This window comes from Suncus etruscus, chromosome 12, assembly GCF_024139225.1.
Source record: "Suncus etruscus isolate mSunEtr1 chromosome 12, mSunEtr1.pri.cur, whole genome shotgun sequence".
Classification (NCBI taxonomy): Eukaryota; Metazoa; Chordata; class Mammalia; order Eulipotyphla; family Soricidae; genus Suncus; species Suncus etruscus.
Genome location: NC_064859.1, coordinates 93,090,195 through 93,117,026, shown reverse-complemented (window position 1 = coordinate 93,117,026; position 26,832 = coordinate 93,090,195). Strand labels below are relative to the sequence as shown.

Sequence of the window (26,832 nt, the reverse complement as noted above, 5' to 3'; positions counted from 1 at the left end):
AAGCCACCCGCTCCCCAGGGTAGAAAGATCTCCGAGGACGAGGTCAGGAGGAAGGTCCACTGTGTGGTGACAGTCACAATTCTTCAAGGGCCCTGGGCCTCACTGCTGCTTCCAAAGATGTTGCTGGGGCTCAGAGATTGTCTGGGGTGGGACGGTCCTATGTTGCACATGGACTGTCCTCCTCTGGACAAGTCAGTGCCCGCAGAAATGTCGCCTGCCATCTCATCTCCAGAAATGAAGCGCTGGAAGATTCAGGCCACCCAGAGAATGAAATGTCATGGCAAACTGTATAAAAACCCAAAAGAAGAGAAACTGACCCTGGGAGGGAGGTCGAGGCCACAGAGAGGAGGTGAAAACAAAGGCACTGAGCATGCATGGTGGTGAAGGGATAGGGATGGTGCCATCACTCCAGAGATAGTGGTCACAGAGGGTCAGAAAGGGGCCACCCCAGCTCAGGCCCTTCAGAAGCCAGAGGGAGCCCCGAGTCGGCCACACCCAAGTTTCTCCGAGGCTTTTCAAGAAACAGGATTTTCGCTGCAAGATGAATAAGGGGAAAAAAAGAGCTCCCAGGATCTCCAGGCGATCATCCGAGTCCCCACACTCCTCACAGCCAGGTCCTCCGGGGAATTCTCTGCCAGGATCCCCTCCCCTTGCCCTTGGGGGGCCCTGGAGTGCTGCAAGGTGCTGGTTCCTGGGCAGGAGGCAGTGATGGGCGGACAGGCTGGGAGCGGGTTACAGAGCCCAGCAGAGTGGGGCGAGTTCAAGGAGTCCGAAGACTGGTCCCCACTGCTACTGCTTCTGCGGTGAGCCTTGGAGCAAGACTCCGAGGGTGAGGCGGGCGACTCCTGCTCCAGGACGCTAGGGTAGGTAAAGACGAGGCTGGAGGTGCCCGGGGTGACAGCGGGCGTGGAGCTGACCACGATGGGGGTGTGCAGAGGTTCCTCCCCATAATAGGCCCCAGGGATGCTGAGGGGCTTGATGACAGAGCGCTGGGCCTTGTCCAGCCCCGCTGCCGAGGATGAGGGGCTGTCCTCTTCCAGGGGCTCCTGTTTCACCACCACGGCCCCAGCTCTGGTGCCCGCATTACGCAGGGGCTGCAGCCCTGGGGCCGGAGGTGACCTGCGCTCCTCAGGGCTGATCTTGCACACAGGCCCGTGGGCTACCAGCATGAACTCCAGCTTCTCCTTCTCCTTCTGCAGCTCAGCGATCTCTTTCTGCAGGCCGGACTTCTCCTCCTCCAGCTCCTCTGTCTCCTGCAATGCCCAGAAACAGGCTGTCAGGGAAGGGATCAAGACTGCAGACAGAGGGCAGGTGCTGACTCAAGTCCAGGGGAGAAAGGGAAAACAGTAACACCCCAGAGAACAGCCCTAGAGAGCAACATCAAACGCTGCTAATTCCCTGGACATAGACCCCCACGGTTCTGGGTCATTTGGGGGAAGAAGGACCCTGTGAGTTCCAATCTCCAGGTGGAGAAGGGGGGAAATCAGCTGCGAGGAGAAGGGAACATGACCGTCAGGCCCAAAGAAATGGCTCAGCAGGCTAGTGTCTATGCTGTGCCTGCAGGAGAGCACTAAGCTGGGAGTGTGACCCCTGAGCACTCTCAAAACCCCAGAAATTATAATAATAAAAAAATAAGATAGCCCTTGCTGCCAAGACTTTGCACCTGTGACCGTAATTCCCAAGCAATAGCTCATTAAACCGTCCCTTGTTGTGTAGAAGCAGATCTCACTATGAAATGAACCCTCTATGCTCCTATGTTCAGCACAGCACTATTCACAATAGCCAGAATTTGGAAACAACCCAAGTGCCCAACCGAGAACAGATGAGAAGAGATAGAAACTGTGGTACATCTACACAATGGAATACTATGCAGCCATTAGGAAAAATTAAGTTATAAAGTTTGCTTATACATGGATGGACATGGAGATTATTCTACTGAGTGAAATGAGGGAAAGGGATAGACTTAGAATGATCACACTCATTTGTGGGATATAAGAAAAAAATAAAAGATAGAATGGTAATAACATCCAGAGACAATAGATGAGGATCAGGAGAAATAGTCCCTGGTAGGAAACTTGTCTCAAAACTCGAAGAGTGCAGTTAGAGAAGAAAAGGGTCTACGATGACAGTGGTAGTTGGAACTATCACTCTGGACAAGAACTGGGTGCTAAAAGGAGATCAAGTGATATGCACAGTCATTAACAATAGTGCAAACCACAGTGTCAAAAGGGGAGGGAGAGAGAGAAAAAGAGAGGGTGTGTGTAAAATGCCTGTCCCAGAGGCAGGCAAGGTTGGGTAGATTGGAGGGAAATAGGGGACACTGGTGGTGGGAAATGTGAAATAGTGAAGTGTGATGATGATGGTAATTCTATGACTGAAACTCAATCATAAACAATTTTCTAATCCTGGTGCTTAAATAATTATATGTTTTTAAAGAAGGAAGAAGGAGGAGGAGAAGAGGAAGAAGAAGAAGAAGAAGAAGAAGAAGAAGAAGAAGAAGAAGAAGAAGAAGAAGAAGAAGAAGAAGAAGAGAAGACCCCACTTGAAGAAGAAGAAGAAGAAGAGAAAGAAGAAGAAGAGAAAGAAGAAGAAGAGAAAGAAGAAGAGAAAGAAGAAGGAAGAAGAAGAAGGAAGAAGAAGAGAAAGAAGAAGAAGAAAAGAAGAAGAAGAAGAAGAAGAAGAAGAAGAAAGAAGAAGAAGAAGAAGAAGAAGAAGAAGAAGAAGAAGAAGAAGAAGAAGAAGAAGAAGAAGAAGAAGAAGAAGAGACCCCACTTTGAGATTTCCCCAAAGTCACAGCTAGCAGAAAGGTGTATCTCTGACTGCAGAGTCCAAATGCTGTCCTAGTGCCAGGATGGATCACCTGGGACTGGGACAGGATGAGTCACTGGGGACGCAGGAAGGGATTGAAGTCGACAGCTCCACCCCCACTCCTTGTATTTTCTCAAGCCCCTTCACCAGCTGTGTAGACATAAAGTCTACCCTGCGTGCCTGGGATTTCTGACTACAGAAGGAAGAAAAGGGGGCGGACTGGCATGAAAGTGTTCTCAATCCAGGTTGGATCACCCCAACACCACTTCTCTGTTGGGTTCCAGTTTCACGAAGAAGCCAATGCTGCGAGACTCAGAAGCCTGCAAGGGCATTATTTTTCACACTGCCCTGTACTTCTGGAGGGATGAAGCAGGAAGCAGGGCCCATGAGATGGGCAGAGCCACCCAGGCAGCAACCAGGGCCCCTGTGTGGCACAAAGCCACAGAGAAGCAGAAAGGTGGAGGGAGGGGAAGATGAAAAGGTGTGTCACGGCCTCCCTCAGAGCCCAGACACACACTTTCCCCCCTAGCACATATTCCCATTGAAGAACCCCCATGAGACAGACCCGAGTTCCACCAAGCTGAGTGAGGACAGAATATTCCGGAGTGAACAAAAAGTTTCCATCTGTCTCAAGGGCTTGATGAACGTCACGAGCTTACAGAGGCTTCCTGTGGAGGATGTGGCCAGGGGTTGGGGGGGTGGGGAGACTGCGGACAACAGTGTGAGGCTTCTGGGGGAGGAAGGAGGAGGCAAAGGGGGGAGGAGGAGGAGGAGGAAGAAGAGGAGGGTGGTAGCCAGAGGTGAGGCTGGTCTGGGGCTGATGGTAAGGATCCTGGCTTCTTGAGAGGTTGGCACAAAGATGGCTCTCCAGGGGGTCTATGGAGGGCTCAAGCTCACCTGACCTGGCCTCAAAGAAATTCTATTTCCCAACCCAGTTCTGGCACCTCTAGGAGGCATCACTACAGGCATCACAGAATTCACACTCCAAGGCTCCAGGGTGGGCCCAGGGCAGCTAAAGCAGGTGGATGAATAAAGGGCCAGTGGGCAGGTCAAGGGAGTTTGTGCCTCCCAAGGCTCCTGGCTAGGCATGGACAGAATTGCTATCAATTCCCTTCTCCTCCACCCTAACCACACCACACTTGGCAAACATGCCACCTGTCAGTTAGTCCTGGCTGCAGCCCCGATGCAGGGAAGAGGGCCAGGTTCTCAAGGGGGGTGACTTGACGTCAGTCAGGTCAAGCGTTGGAGAGGGAAGGGCAAGGAGCCCTCCCTAGGTGTGGGCAATTAGGCAGCATGGGAGGGTGACTCATAAGGGCAGAACAAGGTACCAAAGCCACCGCTTGGGGCTCGCACCAGAGGAAGGGAACCCTCCTGCCCGCAAAGGATGTGCGAAAACCTCAAGATAGTACGCTAGGACCGGCACACTCAGTCCTTCTCTATCAGGGCTCAGAGGATACCCCACCCCCAGAGAGAGATAAAGGAGCTGCAGAAGTAGAGTAAACCCCCTTCCTGTGCCCTCTCCAGCCCTCAAGCAAAGAAAGACTATCTGCTGCAGGGGAAATAGCTCTGGAAGAGGCAAGTCAGGGCTTGCTGTAAATCCTGGACCCAGCAAAGCCCTGCTGTCCTTCTTCTGTCTTCCCAACCAGGAGGGCAACTCTGAGCATAGGTGAGAAAGGGACCTAGGGACTTCTAGTTGTCCCATCTCTGCACTCAGGCACCTCTTCTTTGTCCTGGGCATAGAGGAGGGAAGGGCATGTCCACGAATGCAAACACAGGCCACTAGTAGGCAAACAGGGGCACAAGGGCCAAGGGCCCCAGAGCACCAGCCTCTGCTCCCACTCCACCGTGCTCCCACCTGCTGTGCTCCCACTCTGCTGTGCTCCCACTTGGCTCCCACCCCACTGTGCTCCCCTAATATCCCACCCCACGAGGGTTCCCACTCCACTGAGTTCCCACCCTACCATGGTCCTACCCAACTGTCCTCCCAACCACTGTGCCCCCACCCCCAGGGGTTCGTTCCTTCCTTACCGCCTGAAGCTTCTCCGTCAACTCTCGGCGTCGGTTCCTGCACTTGGCGGCTGCCAGCTTGTTCCTCTCCCTCCGGATTCGACGCTTCTCCTCCTCTTCAGGGGACAGCTGGTGGCCAAGGTCAAGGACAAGATTAGGCAGGAGTCCACGTCTCACCTGGATGATGCTTTATTTCTGCATCATCTTCAGCAGGCCCAGATGCCCTGGGGAGGCAGGCAGGGGAGGCTCGAAGATACTCGAAGCTCCAAAATTTGAGGTGATGGAATGGGAGGACTGAGGCTGAAAGGGAGCATAGCGGGTGGATATGGGGCAAGGCCAGCCCAGTCTGGGCAAGACAACAACGTGTGTACCGCAGGTCCGACTCAATGCCAAGGCTGGGGGTGATGGGGCACTAGGCTGCTGGCCCCAGGGTGTCCCCTCAGACTAGCTAGGTTGGCCCACCCACCAGCGGCTTCCTCCAGACCCCAGATAATTACTCGCCCCCAGCATTGTAGGTCAAGCTTACTATCTCCATTTGCTTCCACAGCTGGGCCCAGACTCGGCAGCAGCCAGGGGGATGTTCTGTAGACACCAGAACATGTAGAAAATGCCTAGGCTATACCCCATATTGCCAGCCCATCTGGGGGGTAGAGGTAGGGGAGGATCCACTCCAACGTGATGTGGACAGCTGGATGCCCATTCAAGGGTGCTCGGCAAAGGGGACCCCTCACGTATCTGCCCCATCCTGCTGACTCAACCAATGAGCCCGGGGAATGGTGGGCCAAAGCCGGGGATGCAAAGACCCCATTGTACAGCCTCCAATCCAGCCCCGGGGCCCAGAGCACTAGCCTCAGCTCCCACTCCATCGTGCTCCCATCCTGCTGTGCCACCAAGCTAGTGACATCCAGCATGCCACTAGGACCAGGAGGCGGTTCCAGATCTGGGCCCAGATCTGGAGTGGCCTAGAACACCCAGTGCTCTGCTCAGACACTGAGGGAGGCAAGGACAGAATGTACAGCCCGGCCCACTCCATCCCCAGGCACCAACTAACTGAACCAATGCTAAGCTGGGGTCCTAGAAGTTTCCAAAGAGAGTCAGACTTGGGTCCTGCTCCTTGGAACTACTACTGGAGGCAGCAGGAGAGCTGCCCCCACCACACTGTCTACTACCCCATCCCAGCCATGCCCAGTCCCTGGAGCTGTGTAGGAAAGAATACCAGAGAGGGCACTCCCAGGTCTGTCCCCACACAGGAGTCCCTAGAGGACAAAGCCCTGCAGCAAATTGCAAAACTGAGCAGACTCCAAGCCCACCAGTGGTGCTATCGGGTCAGGTGGGCATAGAGAAGATCAGGGCACCCTTTTCTCATTTTCAAATTCTCCTGCCAGCATCAAGATGGACCCAGAAGGAGGCAACAGAGCCTAGCATCTCCCTGCCCCTGCCCAGGGTTCATGTGAAGCCCCTATTATCTGCTACTGCCTCTTTTCACCACCAAGTCAGCCTCGCCATGTTCCCTGCCCTCCTCGCCTGTGCCTGCCCCCTGGCACCAAGAACCAGGAGATCCAGAAGCTAGACATGGCTGGTGCTTATCTCCGGGCCAGCAGAGATCAGGAAGCCACTTGGCTCAGGCCTGAATACTTGTGGCTCCTGAACCTGTTTCAACCTGAGCCCACCGGTCAATAGGCAGTGAGGCTGCAATTGTGGGAGCAGGACCTGCCCCCCACCAGAGCCCCCCTCAAACCTTCTCAAGAGAAGCGGCAAAGCCAGAGGGCTGATCTTGGCCTACATTGGCCTCTCCTCACTCACCCCTGCCTGCTGCCAGACAACACCCAACCTTGGATTTGGCTGACAGAATCTCTGTCTGAGCCGGCGAGGCCCTTGGGACCTTGTGGGAATCTCAGGCATATCAAGTACTCTGGGTCTGTGACATCCACAAGGTCACAGCTCCATGTACCCAGCACAAAACATGTTCATCCCTATCCCCACTTTATAGATCACCCCATTGGTCTCAGACAGAGCCCCAGGACTAGAAAACTGACCAGTCACCATCCTGGGTGGTCAGGCCTGGCTTCATCGCTGTTGTAGGGGATGGTCTGACCTCTCACTGACGTGGGTAAAAAGCTCCTGGCTTAGCTCCTTCCCTCTCACAAAGGAAGGAAACTATTTTGTTTGTTTGTTAATTGTTTTGAGGTCACACCCGGGGACACTTAGGGGTTACTCCTAGCTCTGTACTCAGAAATTGCCTCTGGCAAGCTTAAGGAACCATATGGGGTGCTGTGAATTAAACCTGGGTCTGTCTCAGGTCAGCTGCTTGCAAAACAAAAAACACCCTACCACTGTGTTATCACTCCAGCCCAGGAAGGAAACTTTTTAGAGTTCACCTCAATAGTACTGTAGGAAACCATCGGGGCTGAATAAAGGCCAAGGGACTGAATCCCTGCCTCTCAACCTTGCTGTTAAGTCCCTGGAGACCCAGGGGACAGGGCTTTTCTTCTCTCTGGGCCTCATTTTTGCTCCACTCGATGGGGTAGGACAGGAAGATCAGAGAAGCTGATCCCCACAGTGATTCCTGACACAAACCCCCTGGGTGCTGTGTGGAGAGTCTGCCCTGGGAAGGCCAACTGAGCCCTCACCTTGTGTCTCTCGTAGACAACAGGTTTATAAAGAACATTGTAGGGCCATAATGGTGGTCACAGTGGATAGCGAGCTTGCCCCGACTTTGGTCCCCTGGCACTGCCAAGAGTGATGGGCCAATGGAGCAGCAAGGATAGGATGGTTAGATCTACAATGGGTCTTTGCACATGACCAACAGGTTCATTCCCTGGTATGGTCCCCCAAGCACCCCCAGGATGAGTGAATCCCTGAGTGCAGACGCCAGGAGTAAGCCCTGAGCACTACCAGGGTGTGGCCCCAAAATAAAAACAAAACATAAGAACATTGGGAAAAAGCCCATGAGAAACCCAGGGCTGTTCCCTAGAGGGGAGAAGGATTGAGACTATCTCATGTCTATGGCACATGGCCTCCCCCTACCACTGTGTATTTAACACAAACACAGAGTTCACACAAGCTCAGCTCAGTCCTTCTACGAGCGGAGTCCCCCTTAAAGGTCCCCTCGGGGCCACCCCTGACCATCCCACTGGGCAGCAAGTTTGGAAGACCCTGGCCCTGGAACACTATACCCAGGGTCAAGGTGAGTAGAGTGGGCATGGGGAGAGGTTCTAGGGCTGATCACTAGAGATCTCAAGGCTTAAGAAAAATCCCTTCTTGGCATCCAAGAAAAGGGGGGCAGAGCTGAGGGAGTTGGCAAAGAGGGTTCAGTCCCAGGCTCTGCTTCTTCATGTGGGAGATGACCAGCAAGGGTATCTAAGCTATGGCTGTGTCACCCTTAAAAGGGAGCTGGGGAAGGTGGGTTGTGTGTGTGTGTGTGTGTGTGTGTGTGTGTGTGTGTGTGTGTGTGTGTGTGTGTTTAGAGAAGCTCAATCCCTCCAATCCCTCTCTCTGGAAAAATTCACAACTGGGATTTCTGTCTTAGAGTCAATAGGCCCATCCTGACACTGCCCCCACACACACAATGGATACTACCAGATGACAAGGATGCAAAACCCATCACTTTCTGGGGTTCCTCCAAGCTGAGCCCCCTTCCTCTGTGGGCAGAGAGCAGCTTAGCAGATGCCTAACACCCCAGGGCCAGCAACACGAAACTTCAGGAACATGCATTCCATGAACTCTTTTAGAGGCCAGGAGTGGAATGAGGTAGTGGGAAGCACCTACAAGGAATGAGAAGACCAGAGACAGCACCAGTGGGGAGGGTGACCTTCTTGGCCAATGGGGGTCTCCTCTGTACCAGGTAGAGGGAGAGAGTTAGGAGCTGACCCGAAGGGGCCAGAGTGATGGTACTGGGGGTAGGACATATGCCTTGCATGGATTTGAATCCAGAGCAGGATTCCATCTCTGAGCTAACCAGGAGCAATCCTTGAGCACAGAAGCAGGAGCAAATTCCTAAGCACCGGTGGGGGGTGGCCCAAAACAGAAAACCCTAAAAGAATTGACCCTAGAATGTTCTTAGTCAGGATTTAGTGACTGCCTATCCCCTAGCCCCTCTGTCCTGCATCAGAGAAATATAAGTCATGGGGGGAGAAGAACTGCCCTCGCCACTGGCTGGCAGCTGGCCATGCTTCTTCTACACTGGCCTCATGGCACCCTGAACCCCACTTGCAGCTGAGGAAACAGATTCAACGATGCAGTAGAGCAGGGACGAGATGACAGAGCCAAACCCAACTCTCTCAACTCGTTTTAGTCTCCAGGCTGAGGTCCACATCCCTGTTCCCAGCTCTCTCCTCTCTCCAGTGCTCTGGGGACACCGCCCACCCCACACCTGCAAGAAACTGCTACTGGAGCCCCCCAAAAGTTGCTCATGCTGCCCCTTCTTGGCTGGTCCCAGGCTGTACCTGCTCATCTCGCCGCCGCCCGGCCCACAGTGGTCGCCGATGGTCCTTGATCACGCCGGGTCTCGGGGAGGGCCATGTGCCCGGGCACAGAGGGCCAGGCCTGGCAGGGGGCTGTAGGGGTGCGAGCGAGGGGTACGGGTTGGACATGAGGTGATCACCGTGGGGCTGCACCATCCACTGGAGGTCCTGGCTGGGTGGTAATGGCGTTGATGGTAGGGATGAAAAGCACTGTCCTGAGCCAGGCATATCTACCGCGGAATTAATTTCTGCAAAGAGACAGACAGAGACGACTTGAGGACTAAAAATCACAGAGTCAAGAGGATGACAAAGCCCAGCAGAAAGAAAGGGGCCCAGGCTTGGGGGCCAGGGGGAAGGTTTCCTGTCCATGTTCTCAACAGCCCTAGCGTCAATGAGGGGCTCTTCTCGCTTCTTTGAGTCCCCCTTCTGGAACGCATGCTAGACCCCAATCATGGTGCAGGAAGTTGCAATCACACCTCAAATAATTTCCATGACAGGTGGCCCCCCACCCACAGCTCCTACTAAACAGGCCCATTTGGAGGGGCTTCCAAGTGCTCTGACCACACAGACAGTGTAGGATACCCCCTGCCAATCACCCCCAGGAAACTTCAAGGTACCCTTGAAGTTTGTACAGCAAAAACCAGGGAGTCAAGAAAGGTTGTGGGGGATCATTTGTTACCTGCTCCCCAACAGACTCCATAGGGGGCTGGATCACCTCCCCAGGAAGGGGCCAGGTCCAGAAAAGGGGCCCTTCCATCCTGAGACACAAAAATAGGGACTTCTAGGGGCTGGAGGGATAGCACAGTGGCAGGGCATTTGCCTTGCACATGGCTGACCCGGGATGGACCACAGTTCAATCCCCTGGCATCCCATATGGGTCCCCCAAACCAGGAGCAATTTCTGAGAGCATAGCCAGGAGTAACCCCCGAGTGTCACTGGTGGTGGCCCAAAAACAAAACAAAACAAAAAAATAGGGACTTCTGCCATCCAGCTTCCACATGTGAGCCCCGGCATCCCTCTCCTGGTTTGAGGCTGACAGGACCTTCCTCCCCCACCCCTATAACCTCTGTAGGGTCTGTATTCAGAGATTGCAGGCTGCTACCCACGCCTAATAGTTTCCCCTGTCTCCTAAATTGTTTATTGAACCCTGATCTTGCTTCCATGTCCTCTGGAGATATTCCATTCAAAAATATATGATGGGGACAGAGAACACAATAGCTCGTTGACCAGAGCAGTTTGATTTAGAGAAAGGCAACTAGAATGTGAGAAGGAGGAAGGAAGGCCCCTCATTTCCCTACAGCTTTCAAGGGAAATCTCCCCCCAAGGACCTCCAGGTAAAGCTTCAGATGATTCTGTTTCCATAAAAGATGGTTTTGCAAATGCTTCCTTCCCAGAGCTGAGCGACGGTGTAATAAAATGACATTTTATCAGCCGCCATTTTGGAGGCACTAAATGCAGGCCCAGGGAGCAAATGTCTCCCAAACTGGATCTTATTCAACAGCCCTATGGACTCAAACTGCCCATCACCAACATCTCAGAGACAGAAATGTTCAGACTTATGGAAAGTGAAGGCTAAATTTTGAATAAGCACTAAGGCCAGAACACAAATACATTGAGCCTGGAGCTCTCAAACCTGGCTCTGCACAACCCCCATCAGCAGCTACTGCTGCCCTATCCAGGCCAATTCACTCTGTTTAGAGTCTTGGGCAGCCCTGCCTAAAGCCCCTACAGACCTTCTGCTTCATCGTGGAGATCTCACATCTGGCCCCACCAGACCCTGTTGTCATTAAACCAGTTGTTCTAGACCCTTCCTATCCTGACCCAATAAGATCAACTGGATTCATAGCAGCTACCACCACTGTCTCTGGCCCTGTGAACACATAGATTCCTATTGAGCTAAGCAAGAGAAGCTTAGAGGATCTCAGAGCTGCCAAGAGGGCTGGGAGGCCCTGCCTTGCTCATGCTTGATCCCATTCTGGAGGGAGGGGGGGCTAGAAATTGTGGGTTTCCCAGGCCCCAGGCACTTGGGGGATGAGAGCTGCTCAGTGCCATGAATTCTGGGGGCCTCTGTAAAGTACAAATTGCCCAATGTAAAAAGGTCCTGAAGACCTTCACAGAGGCTCTACTCTGTTCAAAAGGATTCCAAGTAGTTCCTTTGAAAGACACAGCTCAATGGCAGGAGTGTTTGAGTGTGAGAAGGAGGGATTAGGAAGGACCCAAGTGGTAGAATGAACAGCACAGGAGTGTGCCTATGGTAGATAGAGGAAGTCAGAAAAAGACTTGATTAGCTGAGAGTGTGACAGAGAAACCAAAGCCCAGGCAGGTACCTTCCTCCTGCACTGCTGAGGGAAGGAAGGTGACAGGGTAAATTCGGTCAGCACTATATTTGGAGTCTAAGAGTCAAGTGCTCTGCCTTTGAGAACTAAGGACTCAGTTTCCCTGTCTGCTAATAGGGAAATCTTACACCATGCTCTCACTACACTGATATAAAGGATGAAATAAGTAGCTGCTTATAATCACAGGCTATAAAAACCACTGTAGTTCTCCACCCTGGCCATACATTAGAATATTCTGAGGAGCTTTTTAAAACCATGAAGAGCCAGCCCCACCCTATGAGTTCTGAAATAATGGGTTTGAAGTGCAATTTTATGTAGTATTTGAAATGACAACCACAACAACAACAAAACAGTTCTGAGGAGATTCTAACATGCAGCCAAGATGGAGAAACTCCTTCAAACAAATGAAAAGTAGTGTCACTATCATCATCATCATCATCATCATCATCATCACCACAACCACCATCACTGCCACCATCATGGCCACCATCCCCACCACCATGACTGCCATTACTATCATGGCCACCATCAACACCACGATTGCCCATTACTATCATGGTTGCCAGCTCCACCACCACGATTGCCATGACTATCATGGCCGCCATCACCACCACCATGACTGCCATTACTATCATGACCATCATCCACATTACCAGGACTGCCATTACTATCATGGCTGCCATCGACACCAACATGACTGTCATTATCGTCATGGCTGTGATTAGCACTATCATGGTCCCCATCACCAATCACCATTGTCAAAGCCATCACTACCATTATGGTCATCACCACCATTAGATTGGCCACCATCCATCACTAGTATTGCTACCATCAACAACATCGCGCTGCCACCACCATCCTGGCCACCATCACTCTTACACACCATCCTCATGTCTGTGTTTCATGTCTGTGCTTTCCACATGGGATAGCTTTCCAGAGAATTGCCAGCTTCCTACTCTTGGGAAGCACCCAACATTTTTTTTATCTCATTTATCTCCACAAGTCCAGTTTTAAGTTTGAAGGGGCCCCAAGCATCCACCCTGATGGCTTCATGTGACCCTACATCTCTGGGAGGAACTTTCAGCTTTCAGGAAAGCACCCAAGAAATTCACTTCTCATTCCAACGACCCAAACAAAAGAGTTTCAGAATTGGGAAACCAGCAAGCCCTGGAGGCAAAACTTGAGGATTAAACTCTCAGATAAATCAGTGGGTCTAGGCCACTCTACTCTGGGATGGCAAGTCTACAGAATATGCTTCTCAGCCATCAACCAAAATCCCTGGCAGCTACAACTTGGTCTAGAGTCTAGACTCTAGACAAAACAAGGACAGCAATAAAAACAAGGCAGCAGGGTAATGACTGTCTCTAAACGCAATACAAGTTGTTTGAGAGGGGAGTTAAATGCCATCTGGATAACACATCGGCCCTAAACTGCAAGACAAACAATGTCCCAGCCCCAGAGGGAACTGGAGTGCTGATAAAGAAGGCTTTTGTCTCTGAGAGGAAACACATACACACAGAGAGTAAATTGAAGGTTGGTTCATCTTAAAGGGCAATTAAGTAATATAGAGACAGGGGCCAGAGACGGTTGGGGCAAGTGGTAAGGTCCGTCAGCCTTGCCCATGCTAGCCTAGGACGGGCCATGTTCAATCCCCAGGCATCCCATATGGTTACCCACCCAAGCCAGGATGCTGATTTCTGAGCAATAGCCAGGTAACCCCCTGAGCCTGACCAGGTGTGTCCCAAAAAAACAAAACAAAAAAAGCTTAGAGACAAGAGGTGAGATAGCAAGTGTGGGGTCCCAGAAGTGAGCCAAAATTCCCTTTGCCAGCAGATTCCAGTTTCACTGGGGCTCAGCCTGGTTCACTGCTTAACTGTTCACTGTTAACATGGACTAGAAAGAGGTCTGCCCAGCTGTGGCATTGGGGGAGGGCAAGCAGGGGACAGAGGTCACCAGAACCTCATTTGACTCCTCTGAGGCTCTCTAGATTTTCTTATAAGTTCCTTTTGTGGGGAACAGGACCTAAGAATGTTTACTCCCACCTGGCAAAGCCACCAAGCACCTTTCTTTCCCTCCCGGGTAAGCAGGAAGGAGCTAAAAGGACAAATCAGGCCTCAAGCTCCCTTGGCAAAGTTTTGCAAACTTTCGTCATGAGATGCCAGAAGGTGCACAATTGAAGTTTGGGGGCCCCTCTGGTCTCAGGGTCACATTGAGGCAATTAGGGTGGGTATATTCACCTCGGATTGTATTTACAAATGTGCAATTTGTATGCTAGCCTTGACACCCCAGATCCTGAGCAGAAGGGAGAAACTCTCCTCATGCCAGAATCAGTGAGAGAGATGCCAGGTCCTCACCACAATGGGAAGTCCTTTTTCCCTATTAGTACCCAGGTTTGATCCCCTGGCACTGCCTATGATTTCTGGGAGCACCACCATGAGGTGATCCCTGAACACTATATAAGAAAGAACTAGCCCTGGATATAGTCGGTTTGTGACTCCAATAGTCCCCTGCCCCCCCCCAAAAGAAACTTAACCAGGAAGCCAATGCTTACAGTCCCAGCAATTTCTGATTTGAAGGACTCTATTGCTGTAATCCTGGGGTCAAAAAGAGATTCATAACTACGGCCTGTTGCAAAAACGTTTGTAAGTCTTGGTTTGGGTCCATTTTTCCTGCAAACTCAGGTGGACAGGCCTAGTCCAGGAGGAATTCTGAGCTGGGGTGAAATTCACACTTGAGACACACTCGGGTTAAATGGGTCACGTCCCCTTTCTCCATCATTACTCCATCAGGCCGGGGTACCACAGGGCTGGGATGGTCTGAACCCTAGGAATAGAGGAATGTCTGTGAGCTGGGAGAGGGCTGGGGCTCTTTCTCACTCATCCCACTCACATCTGAATAGGGGTAAAGGAAAAATTCCAAATCTCAAGAACCCAACTTGGGAGAGGGAGAAGGAGGGAAAATAGCATCCTTGGAGTTTCCAGAAGATCCTCGACTACTTTGGCTAAAAGTATTCTGGGATTGCATCTCAATCTCTTTAATCTGCCCTTGGGATGCTCTCCCAAACCTTCCCTCTGGATTTCAGAGAGCCTTCCACTTGGAACACCTTTCTGAACTCTGTCCCTGTCACCTTCTACCATTTCCAACTCAGGATTTCCACACTACCGCGAAAGAAAGAAAGAAAGAAAGAAAGAAAGAAAGAAAGAAAGAAAAGAAAGAAAGAAAGAAGAAGAAGAAAGAAAGAGAAAAGAGAAAGAAAGAAGAAAGAAAAGAAAGAAGAAGAAGAAAGAAAGAAGAAGAAAGAAAGAAAGAAAGAAAGAAGAAAGAAGAAGAAAGAAGAAAGAAAGAAGAAGAAAGAAAGAGAAAGAAAGAAAGAAAGAAAGAAAGAAAGAAAAAGAAAAAGAAAAAGAAAGAAAGAGAGAGAAGAAAGAGAAAGAAAGAAAGAATAAAAGAAAGAAAAGAAAGAAAGAAAAGAAAGAAAGAAAGAAAGAAAGAAAGAAAGAAAGAAAAAGAAAGAAGAGAAAGAAGAAAGAGAGAGAGAGAGAGAGAAGAGAAAGAAAGAAAGAAAGAAAGAAAGAAAGAAAAAAGAGAAGAGAAAGAGAAGAGAAGAGAGAGAGAAGAGAGAAGAAAGAAAGAAAGAAAGAAAGAAAGAAGAAAGAAAGAAAGAAAGAAAGAAAGAAAGAAAGAAAGAAAAGGAAGAAAGAAAGAGAAGAACAGATATCAGACACAGAAAGAAAAGAAGAAAGAAAGAAGAAAGAAAGAGAGAGAGAGAGAAGAAAGAAAGAAAGAAAGAAAGAAAGAATAGAAGAATGAAAGAAAGAAAGAAGAATTGATAAAGAAGAAAGAAAGAAAGTAGAGAGAGAGAGAAGAAGAAATAGAGAGACGAGGAGAGAAAGGAAAGAAGCGCAGAAAGAGAAGAAAGAAAAAAGAAGATAGAAAGAAGATAGACAAGAAAGAAAGTAAAGAAGAAGAAAGATAGAAAGAAAGAAAGAAAGAAAGAAAGAAAATGATAGCATTACCAGCACTATCAGCATAACTAGCCTTCCTCCTCCTCCTCCTCTTCTCCTCATTCCTTCCCCTCCTTCTCTTCCCTCCCTCTATATTTCTTCCCATGACTCGCCCCAGCTGAAGAAAGGTGAGAAAGAAATGAATGGCATGAGCTATCTCCCTGGGTTTCCATTATGTCTGCAAACTCAACTAGGGTTTGACCCCATTCTTATGGGGGGGGCGCCCGGTAATCCCATCAACACTCCACAGCTGGGCACTGAGGAACAGGAACTATCATCTGCCCAAGGAGCTTCACTGTGGCCAGGACCAGTGTGGCAGGAAAGTGCCAGGAGAGAGGGGGGCCAGAGAGGCTGAGGCAAGTCGAGAACTTCTTACTGGGTTACAGGCACAGCTGCTATTCTGAAATGCCATGCCACCCAGAACTACCACATATGACCACAATGGATGACACATGGCCTATGGTGATGATCTATTTTTTCTTTCTTTCAACAATAGACCAAAAGTTATGATGAGTGTGTGTGTGTGTGTGTGTGTGTGTGTGTGTGTTGTGTGTGTGTGTGTGTTAGAAGGAATTGGCCCACCACTAGGATTAATGCTCAGAGGTTTTACCACTGCTTCTGTGCTCAGGTATCACCACTCGGCTGGGCTCAAGGAACCACAGGCAAATGAATCTGGTTGGTTTGTATGCAAGAGAAGCATCTTAACCCTGTACTATCTCTCAATCTTCGCCCTTTTGGAACATTCAGTTCCAACTTCCTCAGAATTGGTACCTTGATCTTTTTAGCTGAGTTGGGAAACAAAAGAATATAATGGAAATGGGGCCGGAGAGATAGCATGGAGGTAAGGTGTTTGCCTTTCATGCAGGAGGTCATCAGTTCGAAGCCGGCGTCCATATGGTCCCCCGTGCCTGCCAGGAGCAATTTCTGAGCGTGAAGCCAGGAATAACCCCTGAGCACTGCGGGTGTGACCCAAAAACCAGAAAAAAAAAAAGAAATAAATGGAAAAAAAAAAAAAAGAAATAAATGGGAGACTGAAATGATATCACAGCAGATAGGACATTTAACTTGCTATGTGGCCAACCCAGTCATCCCATATGGTACCATGAGCCTGCCAGGAGTGATTTCTCAGTGCAAAGCCAGGAGTAACCCATGAACACCTGCTGGGTGTGGCCCCAGAAACAAACATAAAAAGAAAAATAAAGAAATAGACAGCAAAGAAGGCTGCTTTAGGGATGGCTAATTATTAAATCAAGACCAATTGAGTTCCGAGTGACAATAATTTTGGACCTTGCTGATCACTCAGTCCACATATGCCAATTCCTTAGATGGCCTTATATAGGTCTGATCTTTTCATGATGCCCAAATATCCAACTCACCCTCCGGGGAAGCAGGTCTGTTAGCAGGGAAGATTTGCAAAGGGATTTTTCTGAGTGAGTCCATCTGGGCTTTGTATGGGCTTTTCCTGCATCTAACAGCCACATCATACTAAGAAGTAGCCCAACTCCTTGAGGGAATAATCAGGAAAGACACAATCATGATGTGGAGGGACCCACTCTGGGGGTGTTTTATATTAAAGAGAGAAGAGAAAAAATATCTTGCATCCCTCTGCCAGGCAAGCTCTAAAAAAAGGAGGCAGAAGGAGCCACCAGGAAAATGCACTGGATTTGAGAGAAGACAATTCAAGTGCCACTGGGACAATGTACTGCCTGCATTTTTAAATTTAACCCTGCACTTTGAAGAAAAAGTCAAGCTGACGTCCATCCACCCCCAAGAATCAGCGGAACAGACACATCCTGGGATAACATCTGGCTTGATCCTAATCTACATCTGTAAGTTCAAGGCAAGGAGGATTTTTTTTTTTTAATTTAAAGCACCATTTCCCATCTTCCTGCTAATTCTGAAGGACGCCCTGGCCCTGCTCTTTTTAATCCAAGCGCCTCAAGTAAATCACGCCTCTTAGGTATGGGGAGCCGCTGTGATGGCAGCTTCATAAACTGTGCAACAGGCAAAGGAAAAAAAAAATTAAGAGCACTCCTTCCTTTTCAACCAGGTTTTATGCAAAACAATACTTAAAAAGAAGAAAGAACATAAAAAAAAAAGAACTTGCACTTGAGAGTCAAGAAGCTCCGGTTAACTCTGGGTAAAAATATGGTCCCCCCCCCTTTTTCTTTTGGTCCTAAATTAGACAGAAAAAAAAACTGCAAAGAATTTGGAAAACTAAATGAATTAGTTGTGGGGCTGGAAAAATACATTCCCTAGATAGTTTTTCTAAGACCGTCCCGTAGGGGGCACTAGAGAGGCATGGTTGCGGCTGGGCTGGGAATCAGAGTCATTTCTGGTAAAAAGTTCTTTGATGTGAGGAATGTCCCAGGCTGGTACAGTTGGCAAAAGTTCACTCTGGGGAATTGTGTGTGTGTGTGTGTGTGTGTGTGTGTGTGTGTGTGTGTGTGTGTATGGTGTGTGTGTCTGTCTGTGTCTTGGTATGTGGGGGTGTGTGTCTGTCTGTCTGTCTGTCTGCCTGTCTGCCTGTGTCTTGGTATGTTGGGGTGTGTGTGTCTGTCTGTCTGTCTGTCTGCCTGTGTCTTGGTATGTTGGGGTGTGTGTGTGTGTGTGTGCTTGCCTGTGTTTTGAAAAAGGGTGTTTGGGAGCAGAACTAGTCTAGTCTGCCTTGATCCCAAAAAGAAACCGTCCTCTTTGATTTCACAAGTTATGTGAGGAAGAGACAAATAGGCAACCTTGGAAAAGTTCTGGGTCTTGTTTTTGTTTTGCTTTTTTTTTTCCACCACTAAAAGGGGGCCCAGCTGATGAAAACAAGTTATGAAATGACCTATGTTTGTGTAACTGGCTGGATTGCGTAATGCTTCAGGGCTCTGAAACCGTAAGAGTCAAATCTCCAGGCCTGGCACATATCTGGGAGGTGTTTTGTTTTTTGGGTTTTTTTTTTTCCCTAGGAAAGCTAAAAGAGAGCAAACAACAATAACAACAGAAAGAAAAGACCAGACAGAGGAGGCATGGGTGACCACTACTGACAAAACAAAACCAAAAAAAAAAAAAAAAAAATCACCAGTGGCCAACCTTGGAGATTAAAAATGAACTGGAACAGGAAATAGTTTTCATGCTTCAAGTTCCTGCCATGGACAAGAACAGACGTTCTAACAAAGACTTGTCGTTCTCCCTACCCTCAAGTCACTGGAACGTGTGGCTGTGTGTTATATGGTCAAGCTTTGGGAAACCAGAGAGGAGTCCTCAGTTAACTAAAAAAGCAGCACTAAACCAAAAAAAGAGTATTAGAGCCCAGAAGCAAAAAAAAAAAAGATGAGGAAAACAATAATATTTGCATGCCCAAGAGAAAAATTATCCGAGAACACCACCACCAACACACACACACACACATGCGCGCACACACACAAACGCACACTTCTATGGGCTGGTGAAGGAGGGAAGGCCCATCACTAACTGCTAAAAGAAGCTGTAAGAAATAAAGTGCTTACAGGTTTTATCTGCTATGTCATAAAGTTCCCTTGAGCCTGGGGTGGTGCCCTAACACAGACTTGTAAAGTAGCAAAAGCCTCAGAAGTTGGCCCTCAGCACCAAGGCCTGATTTAAGCTCTGAGGTGGAGACCTGATGGGACTAGCCAAGGCACCAACACCGGGCACCCCGCTGAGAAGCTGGTGGAGAGCAGGAGAGGCACCTTAGTGCCCACGGTGGTGCCCCTGCGGCTGGGCCCAAGTGGGCAGGCGCCTTCTTCCAGAACCCTGTGCACTGGTTACTGCTAGTTGCAAAACCCTCATGTGTTACAGCATGCTAGGAATTAGCCAACAGCTGCTTTGTGCTTCGGTAATGAGGCCCCATTACACCCTGCTGGACGGAGTTCTCTTCCTTCTTCCTCGCCCCGGTTTCCTGTCTGATTTTCTTCCAAAACAGGGAATTGCCTCGGCTCACATCCTGGGCTCAAAGCCCTAGTGACACAGATTATTCAGCCGGGCCCTGATGGCCATCCGGTCTGACTTCCCTGGGCCAAGCCAGGAGCTGAGCCCATCATGTTTCCACACTGACAGCCTGGAGCCAGCGAGGACGCACCAGAAGTCGAGTTCCTCTGCTTGGCCATGGATCCAGGAGGAAGGGGACATATGGGCAGAACGAGGAAATGGGGCCCCCAATTCTCCCCCCATGGCCTAGTGATGGACAGACCTAATATAAATCACCAAGGAGCCTGAGAAGCACAAGGAATGGAACTGGGCGCTTTCCGGATCAAATGGAAAAATTCATCCCCTTGGAGCTGAAAGTTCAGGGAGTTGTGACTGTACATCAATGTACAGCCTCAGTTGGGGGTTCTCAGTGCAATGGGGGGGGGGTACAGAGTGAAAAAGCCAGGAGAGAAAAGCAATTTATTAACAGACTCATTTAGGTATGGGAAGTCACTTTGGAATAATGCATCCCTCCAGATTCCAGATGGACAGCCCTGTTTCCATGTTATTCTCCAGTTCAATCTGCATTCCCCCTCCCCAAGAAAAATTCCCACTCCCCCTAACTCCCCCACCCCATGGCTGATTTGGGAAGCCACGGCCTTCCCTTATAAGAGCGAATTAGAGCTTGGAGAAGTTCCCCCACTCCAGGTCCCCCAGGAAAAGCGATAGACTGCAGTGAGTCTCACCTATGTGCTAGGCACAGGGGGCCTGGGGTGGGGGCGGGCCCGAGCAAGCACCCCGCCATCAGCACCACCCTGGCAGTCCCTTTCTGGTATTTACAGACACACACGGATCGCACGCACAACCCCTCCAGTGCAAACCAGTCGGGCTGCTTTAGGAACAAGTTGTTTTTCTGCTTTCAGACCCACCCAGTAGCCTAAGCAAGTGCTCTCCCCACCACCCCACCACCCCATCCCCATCCCACAACTTCTTCTCGCAGGTATCCTCAGTCCAAGTAACCCCCAGACCCTCAAAACAGCTTTGGCGGGACCCAGACTTGGAGGTGACCAGAGTGGGCACACGGAGCGTCCTGAGCCTGTCCTGGCTTCTTCCTTTCTTTTTTCCTTCCTTTTTTCTTTCCTTCCTTTTCTTTTTTCTTCCCTTCTTTCCTTTCCTTCCTTCCCTCCTTCCTTTCCATCCTTTCTTCTTTCCTTCCTTCCATACCTTTGCGCCTGATTCCCAGCTAGCCCACCCACCTCCTTCACTCCCACTTCTTGTAGGCTCTCCCTACCCCCCGACCCGTACTCCCCAAGCCCCCCCCCGGAGCTCTTCCAGAAGACAGAAGGCAGAAATGGGCAGAGAGGGCTTTCCCGCACAGATAGAAATCCTGGCACCAGCAAAGGTGGTGGTGGTGGTGGTGGTGGTGGTGGTGGTGGTGGTGGTGGTGGTGGTGGTGGTGGTGGTGGTGGTGGTGGTGGTGGTGGTGGGTTTTGCCAAAGCTGCAAAGACAGGTTGGCGCGGGAAGTAAGAGGGGGGTGCGCAATTCTAACCAAACAGCGCGCGGGCTTGGGTAGCAGAAAAGGGCTTGGTTGGCCCTTTTGCCAGTTCTACTCCCCGCTCAGACTTCAAGAATAAATAAATCATAAATAACTACATAATTGGGACCTGGAAAGGGAGAGAGAGAGGGAGGGAGGGAGGACAGGACAAGATGAACCCCCTAACTTTCGGCATGGGTGGAGAGAGCTATAGAAATCTTCTGGCCCAGGTCAAGCTATGGAAGAGAAAGCAAAAACAGGCACAGGCTGGTTGAAGTTCGGGCGCCCAGGGTGGGGGACCCGCGCGTCGCCAGGTGCACACAGAGGTTCCCCCGCACCTACCTGCTGGCCGCCACCGCTGGAGTAGGACTCGGCGTGCGCAGGAGAGCCGCTGCTGCCCCGGGACGAGGTGTCAAAGTTCCCGGGATAATCCTGGTACATGATCCGCGGTGGGGCCCCCAGAGGAAACAGGGTGTCTTTCTTCCCCGGCTGCAGCGCGCTCCAAGCGATCGTTCCAAAGGGGCTGCGCTCCCCGGAGCTGCTCCCCGTGCCGGGCCTTGGTTCTGGAGTGGCACGGATCTCCAGGGGCGCTGCTGATCACCCCGATGGGAACCGCGCGGGTTCCCTGAGCGCCTGGCTCCGCACTTCTTGCTCGCTGGCTCCCGGAGCGCCTCGGGAACCGTGGTCCACCCGGTCCCTCCCTTTACTCAAAAAAAAAAAAAAAGGTCTGCGCTTCCCTGGGTCCCTCCCCTGCGCGCGCTGCCACCCCCGCGCGCGCTGCCAAGAGCCGCGGGGACCGCCCGGGCCCGATCCAAAAAAAGGTGAGGAACAAAAATAACAACAACAACAACAACAACAACAACAACAACAATAATAATAATAATAATAAATAAAAATAAAAGCCCAGGAAGGAGGTCCGGAGGAGCTCCCCGATTTGGTTTGGCAGGCAGGCAGTGCGCAAAGGGCCACCCGCTTTGGAGAAACTTCAATTTCCTCCTTTTGGAGAGGGAGCCGAGAATAAACTTCCTGTGGCCGCTTCGCCGGAGGGAGCCCCGGCTCGGACCCTGCCTGCCTGGAACCCGGAGTCCTTCGCCTCCCCAACCCAGGTGGGGACCAGCCTCGCAGCGCTGGGCGATCGGAACTCCAACCTGCTCCCCTGGCGCGCGCGCGCTCCAAGATGGGCCGGTCTGCGCCTCTATGTGTGTGTGTGTGTCTCTCTCTCTCTCTTTTTCTGTCTCTCTCTGCCTCTCTCCCTCGCTCTCCGCCGAGCGCCACCGCTCGCTGGCTCTCTGCTTCGCTCGGAGCCCGTGCGCCCTCGCCCGCGATGAGTCACTAGAATGGCACTCCTTCAACTCCACACTCTTTATTCTCCAGCCCCTGGACCATGTGGATTCACTCACGTCAACCGCAGACTCCACCTTGCAGGGAGGAGTTGGAGGGGAGGAGGGTTGGTTGGAGGAAGAAGTGCACAGGAGGAGGAGGAGGAGGAGGAGAAAGAAGGAGGAGGCGGGCACAGCGTTGCGCTCTCCTCCCCGGCCGGCTTGGGGACCGAGCTGACGCCAGCCGGGCACCCGGGTGGCTCGAGGAAAGAGATCGAGGTGGCGGGGGTGGGAAGGAATCGCTGGAGAGGTTTTGGGGGGGAGCCTAGGCAGCCCTAGATTCCCTTCTCCACCGTCCTCCCCCTCTCCAACCCGGAGCGCTTGGTGTGTTCCATTGGCGCACGTCGCCAAAGATGGTCATTTGCGTTAGAGGACGCGAGTGCGGGTTTCCTCGCTTTCGGGTGACGTGGAGGGACCGGGATTCCCTCGGCCTTGCCGGCTCCGGAGCGCACCGCGCGGCCTCCCTTCCCACCCGGGGGAGAAGGGGCGCAGCGCGCAGCGCTCAGGGCGCAGGGCCCAGGGTGGACCCCAAAGTCCTTGATGGCAACCCTGCGGGGCCCCTCGGCTCTGGCTGCTGGAAAATAATCACAGTCACCCACCCACCCCCAAGCTCGAGACGGGCGGTCCGGCTCGGCGCCACCGCGAGGCCGGGAGCCGGGCGTGCAGGGGCGCTCCCGGGGAGGGCGCGGTCCCTGCCCGGCGCCGCCCGCCCGCCAGCCCGCTGCACCGTGCGCCCTGGGCGCACACGGGGTACCCGCGCCTCCCTGCGGCCCGGCCTGGGCGGGCTCGGCGCCGGGCCGCCGGGCGAGGCCGGCCTGCCTGCCTTATTTTTCCTTCTGTGGCCGGCTGCCCACTGCTTCCCTTTTTGGGGGGGTGCGGGGGAGCCCTACAATTAATTTTCTTTAAGAGCAGCCTTGACGAGGGAATGAAGCAGCCCAAGAGACAGTTCTGGCCGCCCTCGAGGCCGTGCCAATTAGGGCGCACGGAAGGAAGATGGACTTCACAGATTTAAGTTCTTTTGTTTTTTTTATGGAGGCAAGACCCCTGGAGAGAGGGGGCGTGTAGCCTCACAATGCCTCCAGCTGTTTGGGGGAGCTAAGTTCAGATCTTATACCTGATCTGATCCGGACTCCTGTGTTTTTTTTTTTCCCCGCCTCGCTGGACAGGGCGGGGTGCCTGTGCTGCTGAGGGGGTAAAGAGCACTGAGCTCGGAGTCCAAACGCCAGACTGTGCCTTTCTTTTTAACAAGCTGGGAGACTTGGGCGAGTCCTGATTTCTCTGGGCTTCATCCTATAAACCTAAAGGGGCTGGGACAGGTGGGTGGGTGACCCTTGGAAGCGAGGCCTTTCTTTCTTTAGGTCAACTCTGGTACTGAGCCATCCCTTGGAGAGATGATCTGAGCCCGCAGAGACCGCCCTGAGAGTCAAACGCTCTGAGCACACAGGCTTTTGCCTTAATTCTGCTGGTTGGGTAGGGGGCTACCCAAAAGGGCTGGCTCTTAGAAGACTCCAGAAACTCGCCCCCTTTCCCTTACCCTCTCTATACCCCATCCCACACCACCCAACCCCCCCCCCCGCGCACTCCCTTTGCATCTCCAAGGTGCCTCGCAGCACCCACGGTTCCGGTCCTCAGTTTCCTTATCTGTCAAGTGGGGGTGTTGCTAGGAAAGGGGAAAAAAAAAAAAAAACAGAGCCGGGAACTCCAAATCTTTCCCGGGACTCTATATAAAGCGCTGGCGTTTCCGGGACGGCTGGCGGCATCTGGCCTGCCCTAGTGGCCCCGAGATACGGTAAATCCGAAACAATACTCGGGGTCATTGTTTACAGCCATAAAACACATTCTGTCCCGAGCTACTGCGTCCCCAAGGACGCGCGTGGCGAGGCGCAGCGCAACGAGGCGCGGAGAGGCGAGGCTGGTCAGGCTTCTGGCACTTCCAAGCCCTCCTCCTCCTCCTCCTCCTCTCCCTCCCATCACCACGTCTCGGGTCCTGCAAGAAGGGTGTGGGCAGGCCTGGCGGGTGCCTCTCTAGGCCACCCCTCTGCGTCCTGCCTGCCCATGGGGTGTTTGGTTTGACGCGCCTCTCCCAGCAGGACTGGGTAAATGCAGTCCCTTTGACGCAAACCCAATCACCCTTTCCCCCAGCGGCTGTGCAAAAAAATAAAAAAAAACACCCAAAAAACTGGAGGTGGGGACAAAAAGAAGTGGGGAGAGGAGATGGGGGTGTGCAGGGGCGCAGGAGATGGAATCGTGACTTGCGGGCTTCGCTGGCCCCAACGTTCCCCTCGGTGGCCACACGGGTCCGCGGCTGAACCTCGCCAGGTCTTGGGATGGGGGAGGCTGGGCTGCAAAGGGGGGAGTCACCACCATCGGGGAGTCCGGCTTTGGAGAGGTAGGGGACCCTCCCCAGAGCTGCCGCAGGGTGCGCACATACGCACTTTTTGGTTTTCCTTTGAGCGGGGGGACCCCACCCTCTCCACCTCCCCAACCCCACGCTCGAAAATCCGGGTGCTTCTGGGTCTTTCCCACACAGGCCTTCCAGTAATGTGGGGCGGGACGTGGGGGGGGGGAGCAGAGGGGGGGGAAGGGAGAGAAAGCTTCCTCGGAGGCCTCCCTCCCTCCCTTCCCTCCGCCGCTCCAAGGCGCGCCCAGGCCGGGGCAGGCGCCGCTGGGAGCGCGCGCGGGCGGACCAGAGCACCCCCGCGCCCTTGCCCGCCCCCGCCAGGCCTGCTCCCCGGCCCTTTCCTTTCTTGTGGGTTCCCGTAAAGCTCAGCAGCTCCGAGACGTCTGCACAGAAAGAGAGAGAGAGCATCACGGAATCTGGGCTGATGCAAGGCGCTACTAGCTTTCCTGTGGTGCGCCCTGGCCTGCCCCTGGAGAGCTTTGATCCCCGCCACCGCCACCCCCTTTACCCCTCCAGCTCCAGAACTTGCATTTGGTTCCCCTTGGTACCCCCCTGCCCCCCCCCGCCAAGCTGCCCGCATCTTGCAGTTCCAGGTTAGCCAGAGACAGAGTCGCGCCATCTGGTGCAGGGGGGTGCGCTGAGCCCATGGTTCAGTGGATGGTGCCTTGGCCAAACTCTATTGCCGGGATCACTGGCTAAAAGGGGTCCTCTGGCTTCCTGGAGTAACAGAGAAGCCAGCTCTCCATCCCTGGGCAGAAACCACTGTGTCAGTGAGGCTGATATTTGGCAGGTGCCCCCAGTAGTGTCTCAGATCTTAGACCCTAGTGGCCAGTAAAGAAAGAGTTGGTTAGTTGGTTAGTGACCCATTCAGAGGCACAGCGGGGCCTCTGGGAAGAGGGACCCCTGGTATTCTTGGAGCCCTGGCCTACCGCCTACAGGAAAGGCTCTGGCTCTTGCCAGATGTCCCCAGAAGGCATGGACTTCATTTGGTGCCTGGCATTGTTCTGCTGGAGAACAGGTCAGCTCAGGCAGCATCCAGGGCAGGATGCCGAAGGATGCGGGCAGAGGGGGGCATGGGTAGCTAGCTTTTTTTTCTCCCAGACTCTCTGCCCCTACCCCCCAGCCCAGTGTCTGTCTGGGCCCCCTGGCTTGCATCTCGCCCCTCCCCCGGGCAGTCACATGAAGTAGCCCGGAGCCCTTTTTCATGCATGGTCTGGCTTGTACACACACACACACACACACACACACAAACACACACACCGTCCCTGGGAGGGATGTGGCGGCACTTAGGGTGACTCTGGATCTCCAAGGAAGAGAAAGACAGGGTGGCAGGCCGTCTTCCTGAGATGGCACCGCCTGTGGGTGCCAGAGCCAGACCTCAGAGTCAGCTGCCATGCCCGGGTCCCGAACCTTCGACCGGGCAGACACCCAGATGAATCTGCTGTCAGCTTTCAAAAATAATGGCCCTGCTTTTTTTGTTTGTTTGTTTGTTTTTTGTTTTGCTTTTTGAGCCCCCACCCAGAGGTACTAAAGGGCTTACTCCTGGCTCTGTTCTCAGGGATCATTCCTCACTGGCTCTGGGGAATGAATGGGGTACCAGGGATTGAACCCAGGTTGGCCTTGTGCAAGATTAGTGTCCTACCCACTGCACTATCACTCCAGTTCCAAAGCCCCTATTTGGATGGCAACTTAGCATTTGTGACAGAAAGAGGGAACATCCTTTCAGATCAGTAACTGTTAAATGGGTTGGTGTTTCTTTTTTTTTTTTTTTTTTGGTTTTTGGGCCACACCCGGCAGTGCTCAGGGGTTACTCCTGGCTGTCTGCTCAGAAATATCTCCTGGCAGGCACGGGGGACCATATGGGACACTGGGATTCGAACCAACCACCTTTGGTCCTGGATTGGCTGCTTGCAAGGCAAACACCGCTGTGCTATCTCTCCGGGCCCGGTGTTTCTTTTATTTCTCTTCCTTCCTTCTTTTCTTTATTTCT

At 52.2% G+C, this 26,832-nt stretch overlaps 1 protein-coding gene across 1 annotated transcript; it reads right to left on the bottom strand.

Annotated features, from left to right (window-relative positions):
- Nucleotides 1-21,906, bottom strand: FOSL2 (FOS like 2, AP-1 transcription factor subunit). Its single transcript, XM_049784240.1, is given in 7 exon segments — nucleotides 1-1,253; nucleotides 4,837-4,944; nucleotides 9,261-9,326; nucleotides 9,328-9,351; nucleotides 9,353-9,391; nucleotides 9,393-9,526; nucleotides 21,401-21,906. Coding segments are annotated over 7 exon segments (1,212 nt in total). The 5' UTR covers nucleotides 21,504-21,906; the 3' UTR covers nucleotides 1-515.
- Nucleotides 21,907-26,832: the final 4,926 nt, after the last annotated feature.